At 40.3% G+C, this 20,238-nt stretch overlaps 1 protein-coding gene across 1 annotated transcript in view; it reads right to left on the reverse strand.

The window, feature by feature from the left end:
* Positions 1–17,221, reverse strand: part of LOC117268684 (nuclear GTPase SLIP-GC-like) — a 43,038-nt gene extending 25,817 nt beyond the window's left edge. Inside the window, exons 1-6 of the mRNA XM_078161032.1 lie at positions 17,077–17,221; positions 11,765–11,846; positions 9,133–9,245; positions 8,765–8,812; positions 7,588–7,621; positions 6,635–6,727 (exon numbers count right to left, since the gene is read on the reverse strand). Coding sequence (XP_078017158.1) covers positions 6,635–6,727; positions 7,588–7,621; positions 8,765–8,812; positions 9,133–9,245; positions 11,765–11,831 — 355 coding nt within the window. The 5' untranslated portion in view covers positions 11,832–11,846; positions 17,077–17,221. The remainder of the gene's footprint in view (positions 1–6,634; positions 6,728–7,587; positions 7,622–8,764; positions 8,813–9,132; positions 9,246–11,764; positions 11,847–17,076) is intronic.
* Between the last annotated feature and the right edge of the window lie 3,017 nt (positions 17,222–20,238).

Genomic DNA, 20,238 nt, shown 5'->3' on the forward strand with positions numbered 1-20,238 from the left:
CCGTAGCCAGGCTCTGTTTATGGGCCAATGGGAAGTGTGTAACAGGGTAGGGATGTGTGTATTTTGTTTGGTGAAATACGCTTAGTCACGTTCATGTTTTTGTTCTTGTTCATAGGCACATACCTTCACTTCTTTCAAATGTTTTTCTTTTTTATTTGATACTCAATTCTGACCCACAATTATATTGTAGTAAGACATGCCATCTGAATTTCAGCTCACCTCTTGGAATGTAAGAGGTTTAAACAAACTTATCAAGCTAAAGCAAGTAATGAGTAGGATCAAACACCTTAAAGCTAAGATTGTCTTTCTCCAGGAGATGCACTTATCACCTAAAGATGTAGTTAAAGTTAGTAGAAGATGGCCAGGGTGAGTTTTTTCAGCCTCCTTCAGCTCTCACTCCCGTGGGGTGATTACTCTAATACATAATTCCCTGCCATTTCACCTCATCAGTGTTAATGAAGACAGATTTGGGAGATATCTTGTTATTCAGTGTGAATTTTTTTCAGTCAGGTTAAACCTTGTAAATCTATATGGACCAAATGAGGACAACCCTTCCTCTCATATGCAGACTAGGAAAGAACTGCTGCAATATATTAAAGAGTTTAACTTACTTGATGTATGGAGAAAAGATCACCAGTCAACCTTTTCATGTTATTCCGCTACCTGTCAGACATTCTCCAGAATTGATCATTTTTTAATTTCTGCCTCTTTGGCTTCTATGGTTTCCAAAAGCTGACAGCATTATAATTTCAGACCATGCCTCAGTTTCATTTAGTTTGAATTTGCCACAATGTCTAAATCACACCACAAGGTGGCGCCTTCAGCCTTTTTGGCTCAAGGACCCAGATTTTATGGAGTTTATTGGGGCACAAATTGATGTCTATTTTGAATACAACACAACTCAAACTTCAGCTGCTGTACGGTGGGAAGCATTCAAAGCCTTTTTGGGAGGCCAAATGATAAGTTTCACTAGCTCAAAACATAAAATTTGGAAGCTAGAGATGGAACAGTTAGAAAAAAGGATAAAAGAAACTGAAACTGACCATTTTCAAAATCCTTCCCAACAAACACTTAAATTACTTACTGAACTTAGGGCAATATATGTTTTGTCAGTAAATAAAGCAACTAAAAGCTTGCTGAAATTAAAGCAGTCCTATTATGAGCAAGGAGAAAAGGCTGGTAAGCTCTTAGCCTGGCGTATTAAACAGTCTGAAACTGAAAGAGCAATAAATTCAATTCAATTAGATGATGGTCTTGAGACTACTGACCCAAAGGAGATTAATAAAGCGTTTTTGGGTTTTTATCAAAATTTATACAGTACAGATTATACCTTCTCAGTTTTACAAAAACAAAAGGAATTTTTGGACTCTGTAAACATGAGACCACTGGATGAGAATTCTCTGGTGAATCTAGACCTTGATGTAACCCCTAAAGAGCTGTCTGCAGCCACTGGTAGTATGAAGGGGGGTAAGACCCCCGGGCCAGATGGGATACCCATTGAAATTTAGAAAAAGTTTCAAGAAACACTAATAACACCTTTACTTGAAATGTTTAATGAGTCTCTAGACAATGGGTCCCTCCCCTCCTCTCTAAATATGGTAGCAATCACTCTGTTGTTAAAACCAGGAAAGACTTCCACCCAATGTGGAACTTACAGACCGACCCCTCTTCTTAACAATGATCTCAAAGTACTTTGTAAGGTGCTAGCTAAACGGTTGGAAACACTCTTACCACAAATGGTACACCCTGACCAGAAGGGTTTTGTTCCTGGACGACAAGGCTTCCACAATATACGTAGAGTGCTTAACATTGTTTTTGAGAAATCTGGATGTAATGATGCTGCCATTTTGTCACTGGATGCCGAAAAGGCCTTTGACAAGGTGGAATGGTACTACCTATTTGAGGTTCTTCAAAGATTTGGCATAAAGAAAAAATTTCTCTGTTGGATCAGACTTCTATATGCTGACCCCCAGGCTGTAGTCTTAACAAACGGATTATCATCTGCACCATTTAAACTATACAGGGGAACAAGACAGGGCTGCCCCATGTCTCCTTTGTTATTCACCCTAGCAATCGAGCCACTGGCTATGGCAATCCATAAGAATAGTGACTATACAGGCATAAGAATAGGAAATGCTGAACATCGTATAGCGTTGTACGCTGATGATGTTATTTTGTTTTGCTCTAATTTGAAGCAGACTTTACCCACTATACTTGATCTATCAAACTATTATGGGACCTTTGCAGGATACAAAATAAACTACTCCAAATCAGTATTACTCTTTTTAGATAAAAAGGAGAGACAAACTCCTCCAATTCATACTCATTTTCTGGTCTCACAAGAAGGTTTTGCCTACCTAGGTATTAACATTGCCCCTACTATTGACAAAATTGTACCCAATAATTATAATACCTTGACAGATAAGGTTACACACCTTATAAATAGATGGACAAATCTACCAATTTCTATGATTGAGATAAATGTTTTGAAAATGTCAATTTTGCCCAAATTTTTATATCTTTTTCAATCTATTCCCCTTGCTCCTCCACCTTCGCTTTTTCATTTACTTAAAAAGCTTTTTACAAATTTTATATGGAACAACAAACGCCCCAGAATAAGGCTCTCCTTGTTATATTTACCATATGAAAGGGGAGGTCTACAATTGCCTAACCTTGAGTGGTATTACTGGGCGGCTCAAATTAGAGCAGGAATGTTTTATTTTGAGAGGAATCAGCCCCCAGTGTGGGTCTCCATAGAGTCACACTTAATTGACATACCTCTAAATTTGTACATATACTCTGCAAACAAAACTAAACTGACTAAAAAGACTAAAAATCCTTTTCTCAAAAACACTTTAATGGTTTGGCATAATTCTCTTGCATACCTGGGAGAAAATATAAAATTATCACCGTTCACGCCAATTAATGGCAATGATGACTTCCAACCTGGTAGAGCAGACCCAGGGTTTAAAATCTGAGCATCTCAGGAAATAGCCAAAGTAGCTGACCTCTACAATGACAACTTGGTTTTTACTTCATTTGAGGAACTTAAAGGGCCAGTGTGTAATATTTGGCATGGTTTATTGTCAATCTGAATCTGAATCTGAATATTCTACCCATTAATATATTTATACAAGTGTATAATTGCTATAAAATAAAATTCGTTTGGTTTTCGTAGCCTTATAATTATGCTTTTAGATATATATATAGTAAGGGCCTTGCTTTAGAGAGGTCACCAACTTGCGCTGCCATGTATGTATGGCAGACCGAGCAGACAGTCCAGCCAGCCAGAGAACGCATTTCGCGTGTATAAATGAACCAACGAAGACAGCGGGAGGAAGGAAGAAGGAGGAGGAAACAGCAGAGAGTGTTAGTAGTTCGTCGATAGAGAGTAGTGAAAAGTTTTTTTAGTTATAAAGTTTGTGATTGGACCACACTTACCATGCAACAGGAGAAAATGAACCCGAACCATCATCTGCGAGGAAAAGAAGACGCAACGTCACTCCTTGTGATGCACTCCCTGCAGCGCTTTTCCTCCTGATGATATATCTCCCCAACGATGGTAGCACCGAATCCCATTCTGTGCATTCAGCCTCTCTTCTCGCCTGCTCAGCATCAAACACATGGAGTTCCTCATCTGTATGCTCCGGCTCAAACAGGTATGGCTCTGGGTCTGTGTCCGCTACAAGAAACTCTTCAAAATCGTGTTCAAAGTTGTCCATTGCAGCTACTATAGTCCGGAGATATCGCTAGGCTAAATAAACAGCTGAGCTCTGTTTACCGGCTACGCTGTCAGTCAGTGTGCGGGCTGGAGATTGAGCAGAGAGGGGAGGGGGGTCCCCACTCAGTATGGTAAACGAGTATGTGTGTAAAGTTATGGAGTGTTTGTGTTACGCTAGAAGAGTCAGAGTTTGGGACGGAGTCTTTTACCCCCTGGAGTGTTACCGGAGTTTCTGGAGTGCTCAAATAAACAGGCCTTTTTTCCGAATGCTCCTCTGGTCTCCTGCTCATGAGGGATTCATTACAATATCGTTACATGGCTTAGATTTCTAAATAAACATTCACCTCATTGCTAGATAGACCTACTCCTGAAAAACTCGTGCGCAAGGCTTTTTGTCCCTACGAGGCCGCCGTCATTTACCCGACGGGAGGGGTGAGCGAGTGAGCCCTGCAATCTAGAATTTGGCTACTGATGTCACTGTTTTCAACCCATTTTACACACTGGCCCTTTAAGCAAGGTATGGGATTCCTGCAAAACATTTCTTAAAATATTTGCAACTTAGAAGCTTTATTTTGTCCAGACAAAGTAATAGTTTGACAATCCCCCCCAAGACCCACTCTGGAAGATCGCAGGATAATCTAACAGAGGAGGAATGGTCAGAAGCATGTTCTCTAACTCAAACTCAATTAATAAATACAAACTCCAAATTGTTACAATATAAATGGATAAGTAGACTATATATAACACATCTAAGTTGCACCACTTCAATCCCAACATTCATTTATTTATTTATTTATTTAGAGGACAGTGCACATTAATGAACATTGCTGGTCATACCTGATACCTGCCTCATGTTGGGATTCACAGGACCACAGATTATTTGTCATTTGGTAATATCTAAACTGGACATTTAAAGGCTTCCTTCTCTGCATGCTCTTTGTTCTCCAAACAAAGACAGCAATTTGACACGCATCTCCACGAGGTCTCACCTCACACCTCAGTGAGACACAAGTCTCACAACTTGATTGGACAGGACTTTTACAGTGACATGTGACTCTGTGATGTCACAGGCATCTGTAGAAGGTCTGTTCCCTTCAAACAGTCCTGCTCTCTTACTCGGGAACTGCGGAGCAGCCCACACCTATTTCCTGCTGGGCCTGGAACCGCCCAGATGCTCAGGCCCTTGCTCCTTGCCCTGAACCATCAAAGGTGGGGCTTATTGTTCACAGACTCTTTTTCCTGGACCACGACTTGCCCACGATCAAGGCTGAGGCAAACCTGAACCAGAGAAGTTAGGCTTGCAAGCACAAGGTTTGCAACTAGCTTTCCAGCAAAAAGGAACTAAGTGAGTTAGCACCCAGCGTCTAACTCTGCAAGAACCCCGAGCGTCTGGCTTCCTCGGATCAGAACCTTTGGAAAAAGGACACAACAAAGACTGCAGCTGGAACCACAGCTCTTCCCAGCCTTCTTCTGCCGGCTAACAAAGCAGTACACCACCAAGGGACTCTTTCTTCCATCCACTCAAGGATCGGTGAAGTAACAACTGGGCATAGTTTCATCACAATTTTAAAGGCTAAGCAAGACTTTGTCTTTGTCCTGACCATCATTAATTTAATTATTAATCAAAACTCCAAATTAATAGTTTAGCATATTTTATGAGACTGATATCTTTATCTGGCTATCATTTTCCCTTTACAGGAATGGTGCCCCACGAGGTGATTTAATGTTTATTAAGTCACATTATTTAACATAATTATTAATTATTAATAATTATTAATTATTTCTGATAGCCGAATTTAAATCCCTATATATTTGCTGCCGCCGTGTGAGACCTAAAAATATGTTCCCAACATATTTGGTGCCGCCGTGTGAGACCTAAAAATATGTTCCCAACACTCAAAAAAAGACCAAAAGGGAACACTATTCCATTGTATCTGGGAATGTCCACAGATTCTCACATTTTGGAGAAAAGTCTTGGATCTGGCGAGCCAAATCATTGGTGAGGAAGTGCTCCTCAATCCTAAATTATGCTTACTAAACCTTCACCCAGATGTCTTTATCACCTCCCAAAAAGTAAGATGTCTACTTGATATTTGCTTTTTGGAAGCCAAGCGTTGTATTGCTTCCTCGTGGAAATCAGATACATCTTGTGCCATTTCACAATGGCTGAAGGGAATGATATTTTACAAAGCTTTGGAAAAGATCAGTTATACAACAAAAAACAGGCTTGATAAGTTTTGGAAAATACGGAACATCTTTTATAACTTCCTTGAGAGAAACAATATGGATGTGGATGGTTGGATTGATGACAAGCTGTATTGAAATTTTGTCTTTTGTCTTTTTCTTTTTTTATTCATTTATTTATTTATTTTATTATGCTAGTGCAATGCACTTGTAATACTTGTAGGCCCAGTATATGGGTATGTGGTGGGTACTGTGCATGTTTTATGTAGGGTGTTGTTCTCTGTAAAACACTGAAAAAACCTTCAATAAATGCATGTTTTGTGCCCAGTGCCCGGTTGCATTTAATACTTTAAGTTTTTGATTTAAAGTCAAGGTAAAGAAAAATCAATCATTTCTTTCTTAACACATTATACATTTTAGAAAATACTTGTTGAAAATGGAAGACTGGGAACTGTGTGGTACTGCATTGTGGAGTTAGACTGGGAAGTAGTTTTTCACCATTTCTGTGTCCAGGATTTTTGAGTGGGCCTAAAATAATGGCTTGATGACACAATGGAGCCATCGTCATCAACATATAAAAACTATATCACCAGCTACTAACATTAGGGCTTGTAGTAGTATTCACTGAAGCCAAGATATTAACAGACATTTTCTATAGAAGTACATAAAGGTACATACAAAGTATAACCCTGTGGTAGGCTGCCATTTTTAAGAAAGTATTAGAAATACCTGAGTATGACCCCAGTCTAGGTTCACATCGTTTTTTTCTGGTTGGTGATTGCCATTTGCTGGACTCGCCCTGAAGATCCAACTTTCTCTTCACTTATTGGATTAAAAAAAAGAAGTTTGTTGCATGTGTCTCTCACAAAATTGAAACATGGTCTCAATATACTGAACAAAAATTTAAAGGTAACACTTTTGTTTTCACTCCAATTTTTCACAAGTTTGAGTTAAAGATCAAAGACTTTTTACATTTTAAAGTGGTCCCTCTAAAATGTGCAGTTTGATCACACATCATAATGCCACAGATCTGCCAAGTTTTGAGGGTTTGTGCTGTTGGCATGCTGACTGCACAAATGTGGACCAGAGATGTTGCCTTGGAACTTAATGTTCATTTCAATATCATAAGATGTCTCCAATGTCGTTTCCCTAAATTTGGAAGTACATCTAACCAACCAAAGAACTGCTCAAGTCAGTTGTAATTACATACTGCTGCCAGGACAAGATTTCTGCAGGTTAAGACTTTGGATGTAGAGGTCCTGGGCTGATGTGGTTACATGTGGTCTGCATTGTGAGGCTGGTTGAATGTACTGCCAAATTAATGGCAACAATATTGTGGACAGCTTGTGGTAGTGAAATGAATATTCACTTGACAAGCAACAGCTCTGGTGGACATTCTTGCAGTCAGCATGCCAATGGCATGCTCCCTCAAAGCTTGTGACATATGTGGTTTTTGTGTTGTGATCAGAATCTTGATATGCCACACCTGTCAGGTGGTTGGATTATCTTGGAAAAGGAGAAGTGCTCACTAACAAGGAATTTAGTTGATTTGTGACCAAAATTTGAAAGAAAAGTATCTATAGAGTTAAAAAAAAAAAACTTAGATCTTTAACTTTTGGAAAATAGGAGCAAAAATAAAAGTGTTGCGTTTAAATTTTTGTTTCGTACAGTTCATATCTCACCTTTATCACTTGAAGCACTAGTGGATGGACGAACCTGAGGTTGAGCATGTAAATGTGTCTTTAAAACAGTGTTTGATCAAGAAAATATATTTCCATAGCATTTGTCCTCCAACAGGGCTCTACAGGCTTAAACACAACACGCACACAATACACACATTAAAATTTGTATTTATGTTCCCATTCAGTCTGGGATGAGCCAGAAAAGAGCTAACAGGTGATCAAGTTCAGTGTCCCTTTTCCCTCCACAACATTGTGATTCAATGACATGATTCTCCAGTCAGAGTCTCAGTCTTTGTCTCAGGGCTCTTCAGTGCCTAAAATGCAGTGCTGTAACTTGTCCTAGGTGGGGCTACGGCACTGTAGATAACTCTGTATTGGCCGTTTTTGTCATCTTAAACATTTGTATTTTTAAGGTTTTTCTCCTGTCACAGAAACTGAGACTGAAGCTTGTGTTTTGGATGTTGTTGTGAAGCCCAGTTCGCCACATGGCACGACAAATTCACAAATATGTAGGATATTACCACAGACCTAACTGTATTCTTATGTCTCTTTGCTACAAGCTGGTCTGACTAGCTAGAATCTGGTGGGCGCATCTCTGGTGGTTGACCAGCCAGCCTGGTTAAGTAGCTTTCTGGCTAGCAGTGTTGCCAGGTTGATCCAAAAAGTCAATATTAGTCTAAAACAAAAATGAATACTGAAAAAAATAAAAATATCTGCACTATGACGAACCAGGCCAAACTTTTGTCAACCCAGCAAATTCATTTATTCCATCCTAAAGCTGCCCAGTTGGGTGGAAAATCACCTGATCTGGCAACATTTATTGGAAAAATTGTCTGCCCCAGATGAAGCTGTTTTTGGCGTATCATTGATACGGTCACCAGGAAATCCTAACATATTACACATATTGTCATCAGGCAGAGAAACGTATGCCCCTTCACACAGAGACAAAGAATATAGGCAGTGCTTTTTCATTAGTCATTGCATGAAATAAAGGTGTTTTTTTATTATTTTAATCATCTTTTCCCCTCAGTTTATTGAATACAAACGTTCAAACAAACATCTGAAGAACATGATATTAGTTCATTACAATACAACTGAGAACATGACTGCCATGTCAAATAGTTGGGCAACAGTGCCTTAGATGATACTTAATTGTGTGAAACTGTTTTCAACTTACTTGAGCAGGAGAATCAACTGTTTCTGAATTTGTTGTGTTTTGTTCCCCCTAGTAACAAAAGAAAATAGTTGCAAATCAATAATAGTTAAAGTTGCTGTTTGTCACTCTGGAGGAAGATAGTTGACTGCTGAGTCTCATTCCCAGGTCATCAAATACAGACGCTTTAGGTTGGTAGTTGGACTGAACAACGAACCCAAAGCACCAATATTTGACGACCTGGGAATGAGACTCAACGATCAACTATCTTTCTCCGGAGTTACATGCAGCACCTTCAGGAAATGTTAAATTCTGTTTAATGCTTTTGTTGTCAAACAGATTGTATTTGTATTATGTTTTTTGTTAATTGTCTTTACAATGCAGAACATTACCTTTAACAACTCTAGTTCTCTCTTGAATCTTGCCCTGGGTCCCACTATTGGGATCAAGTCAGTGATTTCTTGATGACCAAGACAGTAAAGATTTTTCTTGTCAATGCGTTGAGCTGTAATCAAAAAATATTCAGTTGAATCATAGTAATGCAAAACTAAAACTAATTTCAAATTGCTGTAGAAATAAATGATATAAGGAGGGACATACAGTAGATGTGAGCATTACAGCCATACAGTGCTGATAGCCTGGTTGTATGATTGTATTGATTGTATTTTATGTTAGTGAAGATTCTTAGTCATCCAGGTCATGGTAATCTTAAGTGCTATATCGTAGGTAACTGGACTTGCTTGAGTTTCTTGAAGATGTTTCACCTTACAGCAACTCTATTCAATTGGTGGCCCGCGGGCCTCATGCAGCTCAGAAGCAACCTCTGAGTGGCCCGGGCAGAGAGTGGTACCGAGACCCGGGATGGCAGAGAGCTTGTGGTTTTGGGCCTCAGAGAATTTGTTGTGAGGCAGATCTGGACTCGGTTCAGGAAAGCGGAAGTGAATCTGATTGACAGCCGATGCAATGCCCACTGCCTGCAATGGTTCTCTGTGGTGCCACAAGATGACCTGCTGCCATGACCAAGAAAGATGCTTCATGCCTTTCTGGCCATCCGTCTCATTCCTCCCCTCTTGGATAGAGTGAGTCAGGAGTGGCTGTCAGTCATTCTGATAGCCCCTGGTTGCCTCTTAGACCATCCTCCAAATTTGGGGTGCTCGGTCTGAGGAGGCAGGTTTGATGGGCGTGTTGCCCACTTAGGGTCAACCTCTTCAGGGCTGGCTCCTGAGAGGGACAGGATGAGGAGGGCTGGAATGTTTTTGCAGGTTGTGCAGACCATTCAGGCAGCAAGAGTGGGGTCCACCATTGCATGTTACAAGGCAAAGGGGTTGGGGCTCCAATGCTGGTGTGAGAAAGGGAGGCTAGATTCATCTGCAGTTGGCATTATTTGATGGATAGAGGGCTGTCACATGCTAATATTAAAGTGCTCGCAGCAGCCATCTCTTCCTGCCATGAAAGTTTTGGCTTCAGACTGGTCTTTGCCCACCCTCTCATGAAGAGGTTTTTGCAGGGGGTCAGGAGGCAATGCCTGATAATACATGCTGCCTTCCCACAATGAAACCTGCCACTGGTGCTCAAGGCCCTGGTGGAGGATCCCTTTGAGCCTTTGGAGCGCTCCACTCTGAAGGCACTGTCATTTAGGATGGTTTTGCTGCTTGCGTTGACCTCAGCTAAGAGAGTGTGTGAACTAACCACCCAATTGATGCACCCCAGTTGCTTGCTGCTTCTTGGTGACAGCAATGGGGCTTCTCAGACCAAATCCCTCCTTTGTTCCCAAGAATATAAGAAGTTTGTTCAGGTTGAAAGTAATGTGGTTGGGTGCTTTTTTGTGCTTCACCCTATGAGGGGGACAGGGTGGCAAATTGCATCTGCTCTGCCCATTTCATGTGTTGGCATGTTATGTTGATCACACAGCCCCAATAAGATGCACTTAAAGCTGTTTCTGTGCTTTGGTGATGGTGTGGCCAGTAAGGCCCTATCCAAGAAATACCTTGCAGGATGGCTTTGTAAGTGCATCTCCCAAACCTACAGGCTACTGTGGTGGACGCACACTTCACACATGGTGTGGCAGTGTCTGTGGCCTTGCTCAGCAGGGTTGAGGACATATGTATGGCGGTAATGTGGTCTATGCCCTGTCTGTTCATACAGTTCTATCTCTTGGACATGACAGGCTCCTTTTATGGTCTGCGACAACAACAACACAGGGCTGGTGAAAAGAGTTGAGTGTATGTCAGCTGTGTTGCACTTAAGTGTGATACACCAACATATCTTCATGTTCCTTGATGACCCTTGAAATGTGGTGTGCAGGGTGTCTGTTGCTTATCTTTTGACCCCTGCAAGGTTAGGCCAAAGCTCCACCCAGTTAGGTTGCTCACCACCTGGGTTGGCTGGCCCCCCTACTTCTTTGCTGTGGCCGCCTCGGTTATAAACAAGTAGCCAGGCTACAGTGACTAACCTTTAGCAGGTCAAGATCAGTGAAGCTGGGTCGATGTTATGCGACAACAGGGCGTTCATTCAGCGGGCTCCACCCTCTGTACCCAAAGAGTTCAGTGAGGGCGGAGCACGTGTGAGAGAGAACAAATTTTACAATATTGTAACCTTAGTTCTATTAGCACAGGCAGAGCCCTCTACCTTGAGGCCACAGCTCGCTGAAGAGGGTGTAGGATGTTTGATGGCAAGTGTACTACCTCTTATTTACTGTGTTCAGGCAGGCATGTCCTGATTGGCTGGCTCCGTTTATTCAGATTCAGTGTGTGAACGCAAGCTGGGATTGGAGGAGTAGTATTAATCATAAAACGTACAAGATCTTTACTCATACTGTTTTTTACTTTCTAAACAAAGACAAGAATTGTCAGGATTTGTCAACACTGATCACTCCTTTTGTCTTAAAAATATGTCTGTCAATGATAAGTCAGCACTGTGCTGCAGAAACATGTTGCAGCATTTTTTATGTCTGTATTAGTAGATACCAACATTGTATAATATTTGTGCCCAACACAGAAGCATGGAAAGACATTTCAGTATTACCTCGAAATGTTTCTATCCACTCACTGAGATCCCATTCAGTTAATTTGTTCCGAACAAAATCATCCATGACGAAGAACAGCAACTGTAAGGTAAAGAGAAATAAACAAAAATTATGTTTTGATCAACCATTACTGCTTGGCATTTTGGAAACAGTTACAATCAATTATAGTTCACTAAAGGAAAAGAAGGGATCATGAGACTGATAATGGCATTCTGACAAAAGTGTCCTCAGCAAATATTTGGTGGAAAGTTACATCACAAATAACTGACCATCTGTCGTTTCTTTCTACTAAAGTCTGCTCTGCTTTTCACTTACCTGTCCACACATTTCAAACAGACATTTATTTACAGCATCATTAGCTTGTTGTAAATGTTAATATGTGAAAAGAAATCCAACCTTAACTAGAAAAGTGCACTCAGTAGAGTGCAGATCTCTGCCAGCCACCTGGGCTGATCGCTGCCACTAAAGACAATTGTTGTAATTCCAGCAGACACAGTGCAGAGTGTTTCAGAAGCTCCCAGAAAAAGAAATATGCCTCTAGTCTGTTTTTGAAAGAGCCACGGCATGTTGCACAGAGCTCAGTGAGTTCTCCTGCTAACAGGCACTGTATGTGAAATATAGATAGAGTGTAGTTATAAGGACGAATGTCTTTTTAATGACTTAAAGTCACGTGCAAGTCATAACTGGACGTTTAACGGTATTAACCTTGTCTTACTGTCTTTGGGCTACAGCACAACAAAGTAGGAAATAACAACAAAAACACAACTGAAAAAGACAACACCAACAAATATATTTAACTAGTCACTTACTGTCTTGTGGTAGAAGCACTAACACCAAGGAAGAAAGACCAAATCAAAATACTTTGCAGGTCTAGAAAATCACTGCTGATAATCGAGCTATCATGAGCTGTATAAGCAAAGTTCATTGAGAGACTTGGAGCAGTGACAACTCTATAAATTCATATCACAGGAAACCTGCACTTCCTCTTTTGCTCTTTGTACTTGCTGTGAAATAAAAACTGCAGAACAGCTTAATTTCCACTGTTAAAAGTAGTAGCAGACAATGACAGGTTGTCTGAAAGCTGCATATGGCTTAACTTAATTTTTATAGAGATACAAATACTGCATATAAATATTTGTGTTAAGATATTTTCATCACAATAAAACCCATTTGAATCTTTAGCTCGGATACCCTAATAGATCTGGTGGCTTACATGCTCCTGTGCGAATACTCACAATTAAAGAAAAAAAAAACAAAAAACATTTCAAACAAACATTTAAGCTTTGTCAGTGTCTCATTAAAGGTAGGATCTGGAGGATTTTCAAACAAAACAAAATATAGACATATACAAATGAAATCCTGCTTAATCATCACCTATGGGCTTCTACTCGTGTGGTGGTGACTCTGTTTGCAGAGCTCCTGCCCTTTAACTGTATTTTGATGTTTTTGTGAGCTCGGACTGCTTCTGGGCGGAGATTTCCCCAGCCAATGAGAGAGCGCAGGTGCCTTGCCCGAGCGTGTCCAAGCGTGCACCAGCGCGAGCCTTGCCTGAACTTCTGTGAAGCCTTCTTCCGTACCTCCGGGCTCCGTACACCCGGGAGAGTTGAGCCTGATAGGAGGGACCAAATTTGAATGTGTGTTTACAAACAGCAACTGGAAAATCCTCCAGACCCTACCTTTAAACAACTATTTAGAGCAGACAGTTGTGATAGAAATCAAGCCCTGATATTGATTATCTTGATACAGCACTTTAAATTACACCAACAGGAACAATAGGCTAAATGAAGCTCAAGCCGTTTCTCAATATGCGTTCTTGTGCGGACTTGTGTTCTTGTGGACTTGTGACACATCATCAGTCACAGCCCAAGTACTGTTCCAGTTCAAAGTTCACATCTAGCCAAGTTCAGTCAAAATGCCTGGATGTGTTCTCGCCAGGCCCCTTTCACCGGGGATGCATCGGAGCAGACTTGTGTGGACTTCAGACAACCAGGTATCCCAGCATGCATTTTGCAACAATCTTCAGAAATGACAAGTGAGGGAAAGGCGCAATAAGCCAAAATTACCGATATGTTACTGTTGTGTTGTCACGGAACGTAGTGTTTTCATGCGTAGTTTAAACTTCAAACCCGTGGTCAATGTAGGCTATTAATACAGAGCCCACTTGAATGTGAGGTCCGCTAGATGACAGCGGTGTCAGCACTCATAGATAATAAACATAGGCTATGTGTATGAGCGCTCAGGCTGCCCCGAGAGCAGCCTCTCTTGGGTAGTCCTTTAAAATTTGTCACTGATATCTCTGTAGTGGTTAAATATGAAATGTAACTCATTTGGGGAATGTCTAATGGGCAACATCCAGTCTCAGTATATAAGATATATTATTATATTATTAAATGTTGTAACATTGTTAATGTAATTGTTCTTTGTATGTATTCTTTTGCTTATTTATGTTTTTACAATTCAATAATGATTTTAATTTAAGAATTTATTGTATTTAAATTATTGTATTTAAAGATTAATGGTATTTATTGTAGTATTTATTCAACAGCATTTTAAATATTGATTATCTGATATAAATTGTATACCCGATGTCTGAAGTGTGGCTGAATAAACTTTTCCTCTGAACATCTGACCCGTTTGATCCCATTTATATTTGGTGAGGACAGACTAAATGAGAGACTGCTGTCAGTGTAATCCAGTACAGTTCAACAGCACCACAATCTACAACTCAACGCTTCAATAAAATGTTAGACTTAATACAATATTTAACTGCTGTTGTTTTTTCTAGGTGTACCAAGTAAACTGTCATGTCTCCATAGAAATGTAGACAGAAAGCATAATGATGAGACAAATGCATTGATGGACAGTAACTAAGAATGTATATGATGATAACAACACTTGAAATTGTGTCACTCTGCATAATGAGTATTTTTTTTAAAGTTTTCATTCATTCATTTCATTCGTCTCATCACGTGTCATCCTCATCCTCCGCCTCATTTTCCGCTGTCTTTCTGGGATCTGCCTCCTCAGCTGGGCAGCCTCCTCCTCAGCCTGCAGGTACAGAATGCAATACCATGCACCAAGACGCCTTCTACGATCCATGTCCGTTATTGATTTTTGATTTCCATCTCGCCAATGCTCACGATCACAATAACCACCAACTCTCCACAAACTTTCCCCCCGCACCTGACTTTTGATTATTATCAGAGGCCAGGTGCGGGAATTGGATAGGCTATAGATTAAATATGATCAAGCTGCGGGGAAAAGGTTTTATAAGACATTTTATGAAACTATTTTGGCTATTTGTTTTTGTGTGTCAGTTATATATGTTGAAACGTTAAAAACATATACACATTAATTTCTTACAATGTCTATGAAAAGACGCAGGGCTGGGCTGTGTTTTTATTGTTTTATTCTGAATGCATGTATACAACACAGTACAACAGCAAAGGCGAGCGGAGGTGGTGACATCATCAAGTTCGCTGCTGTTCCAAAAGCAGAAATGACTGTACTCCCGTCCTCCCGTTCTTGGGAAGTCCGGACTCTCGCGCGGACTTGCCAATTTGCCAAGTCCACAAGTCCAAACTGCTTTTTTTTTAAGCCTACGGTGGGGTATCTCCTTTATTTTTTTTTTTTATGTTAAGTCATCTTTATTGCAAAAGTGGTTTACAGTTCAGATGTGACTTACAAAGATAGATATAATAGTGAACGAACATATAGAATACAAATAAGCATAAGTGAAGCTTTGCCAGGGGAGGCTTATAAGTTATTAAAAGGAGAAAGAGGACCATATGTTGACAGTTTTAACTGCCTTTCTGTTGTTGGAGCCAGAAATTAAATTAATATAATGTACAACTTCATGGAGAAAATATATAAAATTAGGTTTTTTACTGGTGAATTTACATTTATGAATGTGGAACTTTGCCAACAAAATTAACAAATTTATATTGAAGTACATATTTTCTTTACTTTGACTTATATAAAAGCAAAATTCCACATTCTCCCACAATAAGGTAAAGTCTTTATAAATATAGTCAATGACAAATCTGCTGAAGTTTTGCCAAAATGTTCTGGTGTGTAAGCAATACCAAAAGAGGTGCAAAACAGTTTCTGGGTGGTCTTCACAAAAAGAACAGTTTGTATTGATGTCTCTTTTAAATTTAACCATGTAATGATTAGCAGGGTAATATCTGTGAATTATTCTGAACGACACTTCTTTCACCTTGTTCACTATAAGGTATCTGTGAGGAATCATCCAAACTTTGTTCCAGTCAATGTTGTCTACAAATCGGTTCCAGTAAAACATGACATTTGGAATAGATACAATTTCTTTCTGAAACAAGGCACGAATATTCTCATTATTTCGAGGAAGTTTAGAAAAACAGATACAAGTCCGAACTGCTGAACTTGTGTATTGAGAAACGGCTTCAGTTTAAGTTCAACCAGGAAGACGGTTATTTTTCTCTCCCTCCTACTCCCATTGCGTCCTCCTGTCAGCTGACTATGGGTGTTCACTATTCTAGTTATCCAATCAAACTTTACCACGATCTCTCTCAGCCAATCAGGATGCCACTGCAATCTTTCATACCTGTTCTCTCCTCTGCTGCTGTCAGCCGTCATTTTAGGCAGAATCTTTCCACCCTCCTCCACCCCATTTACCTGCACCCATCATACCCAGAGTCCAGGACGAACAAAGGCTCCTTCTTCTAAACTGTGGATTCATCACCCTCCTTAACTCATACCATCTCCATGCGGTCTAATCGCCAAAGACTTTCCACATTTTTTCATTCTTATGTGCACATGATATTAAACATTCTTTCTACTATACAAAAGGAGTCTCTCCTGATTGAAATGGCACTGTACAATCAGAAGCAGATTTAATATAAAAGGATTCATAATATGTTTAGTTCAGCAGGTTTTTTAGTAACTTGTCGTTGGAGATAATTAGTCAACAAGGACAAGCCTGACCAAAGGGCAATTTTGGTACCCCACCACTTTCTACCACTCTAACACTTTAAGTTTTTGTTATTATGGAGAGAAATGACGTAAGCCTCCCAGACATCCTAGATTTAAAAAACAACAACAAAAAACCCCTACATTTTTTAAGTAACAAGATTACACTTCGCAAGCAGAAGTACTACTCTTTGGATGATGCAGGACTGGAGTTTATTTACATGTTAAATATTAGCTAAATCTATAGTCAGTGAATGTCAAAACAGCACACTAGGCTACTACATAGTATTTAACAGTTAAACTTAGTCTCTCAGTAATATATTTAGCTGTGAATGTAATGCATTGAGGTTAGCGTACTTACATCTGGGTGACTGAAGATGAATGGGCTGGAGGAGGACACGACGATCCCGTCTGAAATGACAGCTTGCGGGAGCAGAGGGGAGAACGGAGGTTAAGGCTGAATCCAAATGTCCGCACTTCACTTTCAGATTTGTACACTGTGCGGGCGCGCTCACAGGTAGTCCGGAAGTGCTGAGGGCTGTCCAAAGCTACAACAAAGAGCATGGATACCAAGAGGCGAAGCTCCGTTGAATTTCTGCCAACAGCCACTAGGGGGCGCTAACGCCATTTTGGACTGTTGAGCTTGGACTGTTGCGCCCAGACAACATGCAAGATGTCAAGGAGAGAGGAGAAAAAAAGTAAAAGAAAACAGTGTAGTGCAATTAACTGCAACAACTATCAGTGGAACACCCCGCACCTGGCCTTCCACCGTTTCCCGAAGGATCCCGACAGGTAAGAACTCCTGAGTGGAAGTGGTGGAAGTTTTAAAGTGTTTTAATATCAATTTAATATGCCAGTTTTGGAGGGAAGATACTACTTATAGAAGATATATATATATATATATATATATATATCGGGGGTGGTTCCTGCGGTGGAGACACGCACCAACGGCCCCGGCCCCGTAAAATTACCCTGAAGTTCCTGCGGTGGAAACGGGCCTTTACTTTTCACCAGTTGTAAAAGGACAGGACGGGAGGGGAGGGTTCTTGTCATTGTTGCTGCACTGGTGACTCCTCCTGGCTGTTTGGGGTGCCTACACTGTGGGGGTGGAAATATGACACCCTGAGAGGATATTGCTGGGAACATATATACACAGATCAGCTGAAACATTAAAACCACTGACAGGTGAAATAACTTTGATCATCTTGTTACAGTGTTCTGCTGGGAAACCTTCACTTTAGCATTCATGTGGATGCCACCTGACATGCTCCACTCACCCAAATATTGTTACACACCAAGTACACTCCCTCGTGGCAGCAGCATCTCTGATGGCAGTGGCCCCCCAGCAGAACAATGCACCATGCCACACAGTAAAAACTGCTCAGGAATACCCAGAAGAACATGACAAAGAGCTCAAGGCGTCAACCTGGCCTCCAAATTCCCCAGATCCCAGTCTGATCCAGCATCTGTTGGATGTGCTGATATACCACCTCACAACCCCCACGACTCAAGGGGTCTGCTGCCAACTCCCTGGTGCTGAGCACCACAGGACACCCCCCAGAGGTCTTGTGGCCATGCCCCAACAGGACAGAGCCAAGTCAGAGTCAAGGAGGCCCCACCTGGGATTGGGGGTACCTCTGGGGCACCTGCATGTCCCATGAATGCTCAATCAGATTGGGTTCTGAGGAATTTGGAGGCGAGATGGAGCCATTTAGTTAATATACTTCTTAAATAAACTTTAATAAAGCATAACAGAAGAAGAAGAATCTGGTGTAAAAAATTTTATAGTCTGACTGTGACATGAGAATGTGCTCACATACACTCACAGTTCTTCATATATTGAACTGGACAGAATGAACCTTTTGTTTGAGTATTGTCATGTGCATTTTATTATGTGATATATAATATACAGTCTATTGTACTGCTAATGCACGTTTCCAGTAGGTATTTTACCGTGGTCTCTGCCTGACACTGCTGCTAAGACTGTGTTTTAATATTTAAAATTATTTGAACTGTACTTGTCCTGTGCTTTTCTTGCTGTGAACACTAGAGGGCAGTAGAAGTCAATGTTTTGCTGAACTGCTGTTTCAATGTGTCTCCACAGTATGTGTATAACATTTTAAAGAAGATTCAGTGATTAAAGATATATGCTAATGTTCTGAAAGTGTCATGTTTCACTGTAGGATAACTGAAATCTATTTTTCCATCTTTGACTGATGTAAAACAGGCAGTTTTAAAAATGATACCAACTGAGTCAGTGCCTGTGATTTATCAAAACAACAGGTATGAAGTGAGTAGATGAGAAGATGTCTTAATGCCAGGACCTGAAAGCTCAGTATTACCAGTTATATATCTGCGGTTGTCCAGCATGCAACAGTTGTATTTATACATATAAATCTGACTTAATGTTTGTAATGATCAGATAATATAATGTTAGAACAAGGTAATAGCTATGTTATTTATTGTGTCATGCACATACAGGTTTGCAGCCCATATGGACATTACAAGCCATAAACAGGCCCCAGAAATCATCTCATGTTCTCCACCCTGAGTATGAGCTCCTTCCCCTCAGCAGGCACCACTGCTTCAAACAGTCCTTTGTCCTCCTCTCCTGTGAAGCCCTTAACACCACCCAGACTGAACTATGTGTATGGTGTAGCTGTCCTTCTTGTCACTGATCACATTATAGTACCATGTGTGCACTTTTACTGATGTAGACGGGCATGTGCATTTTGCTGTGATTTTATACTGCAGACACTGTGATGTCCAATAAGGCAAACTTCCCACTGGTACACTAAAGTCTATCCCAGTGGTTCCCAACTGGTCCAGCCACAGGATCCAGCTTTCTCCTTAGTCACTAGTTCAAGGTCCACACAGTTTAACACAAGCAGCATCATCCTTGTGTTTGGCCATGTCGTCCATGAACATATATACCTTTTTATATCTATGATGTCATCAAGCTTGTTTGTTGTCTCTGTCAAGTTGCTGTCTGTTATTTAGACACTCTAAAGCAGGAAACAGCACTTCAAGATAAAAGTAATTTTCCTAAAACCCTCTCTCTGCAAGACTTCACAAGAAAGACAAATTAGGGAAGTTATATTTTCCTCTAAGTCTGTGTCTCATCATCATTAATAATTGGTAGTAGTAGTTGTTTTGTCTGCAATATTTCAGATTTTTGACAACATGAAATACAATATTTTACACTCATATAATATACAATACAAGTCCACATACAATTGTTGCATTTTCACAAAATAACCAAACTAACTCAAAACAAGAATGTTCCTCCTGTTTTAACAATCATCACTTGTACATGGAATGGATTTTATAAAATAACTAATCAAGGGGGACATAACTTGACATCTCTGACATCCCCTGAGAAAGTGTTGGGGGTTAAGGAGGACCCCTCCAGCTGACAGCAATACATTTTTTTTTTGCAGAAATTCCTTAGGATTTTTTTAACAGATTTATTTTTTCGTCTTATAAGTATAGTACACTGATATTCAGTAAACAAACACGTGAA

This window comes from Epinephelus lanceolatus, chromosome 18, assembly GCF_041903045.1.
Source record: "Epinephelus lanceolatus isolate andai-2023 chromosome 18, ASM4190304v1, whole genome shotgun sequence".
Classification (NCBI taxonomy): domain Eukaryota; kingdom Metazoa; phylum Chordata; class Actinopteri; order Perciformes; family Serranidae; genus Epinephelus; species Epinephelus lanceolatus.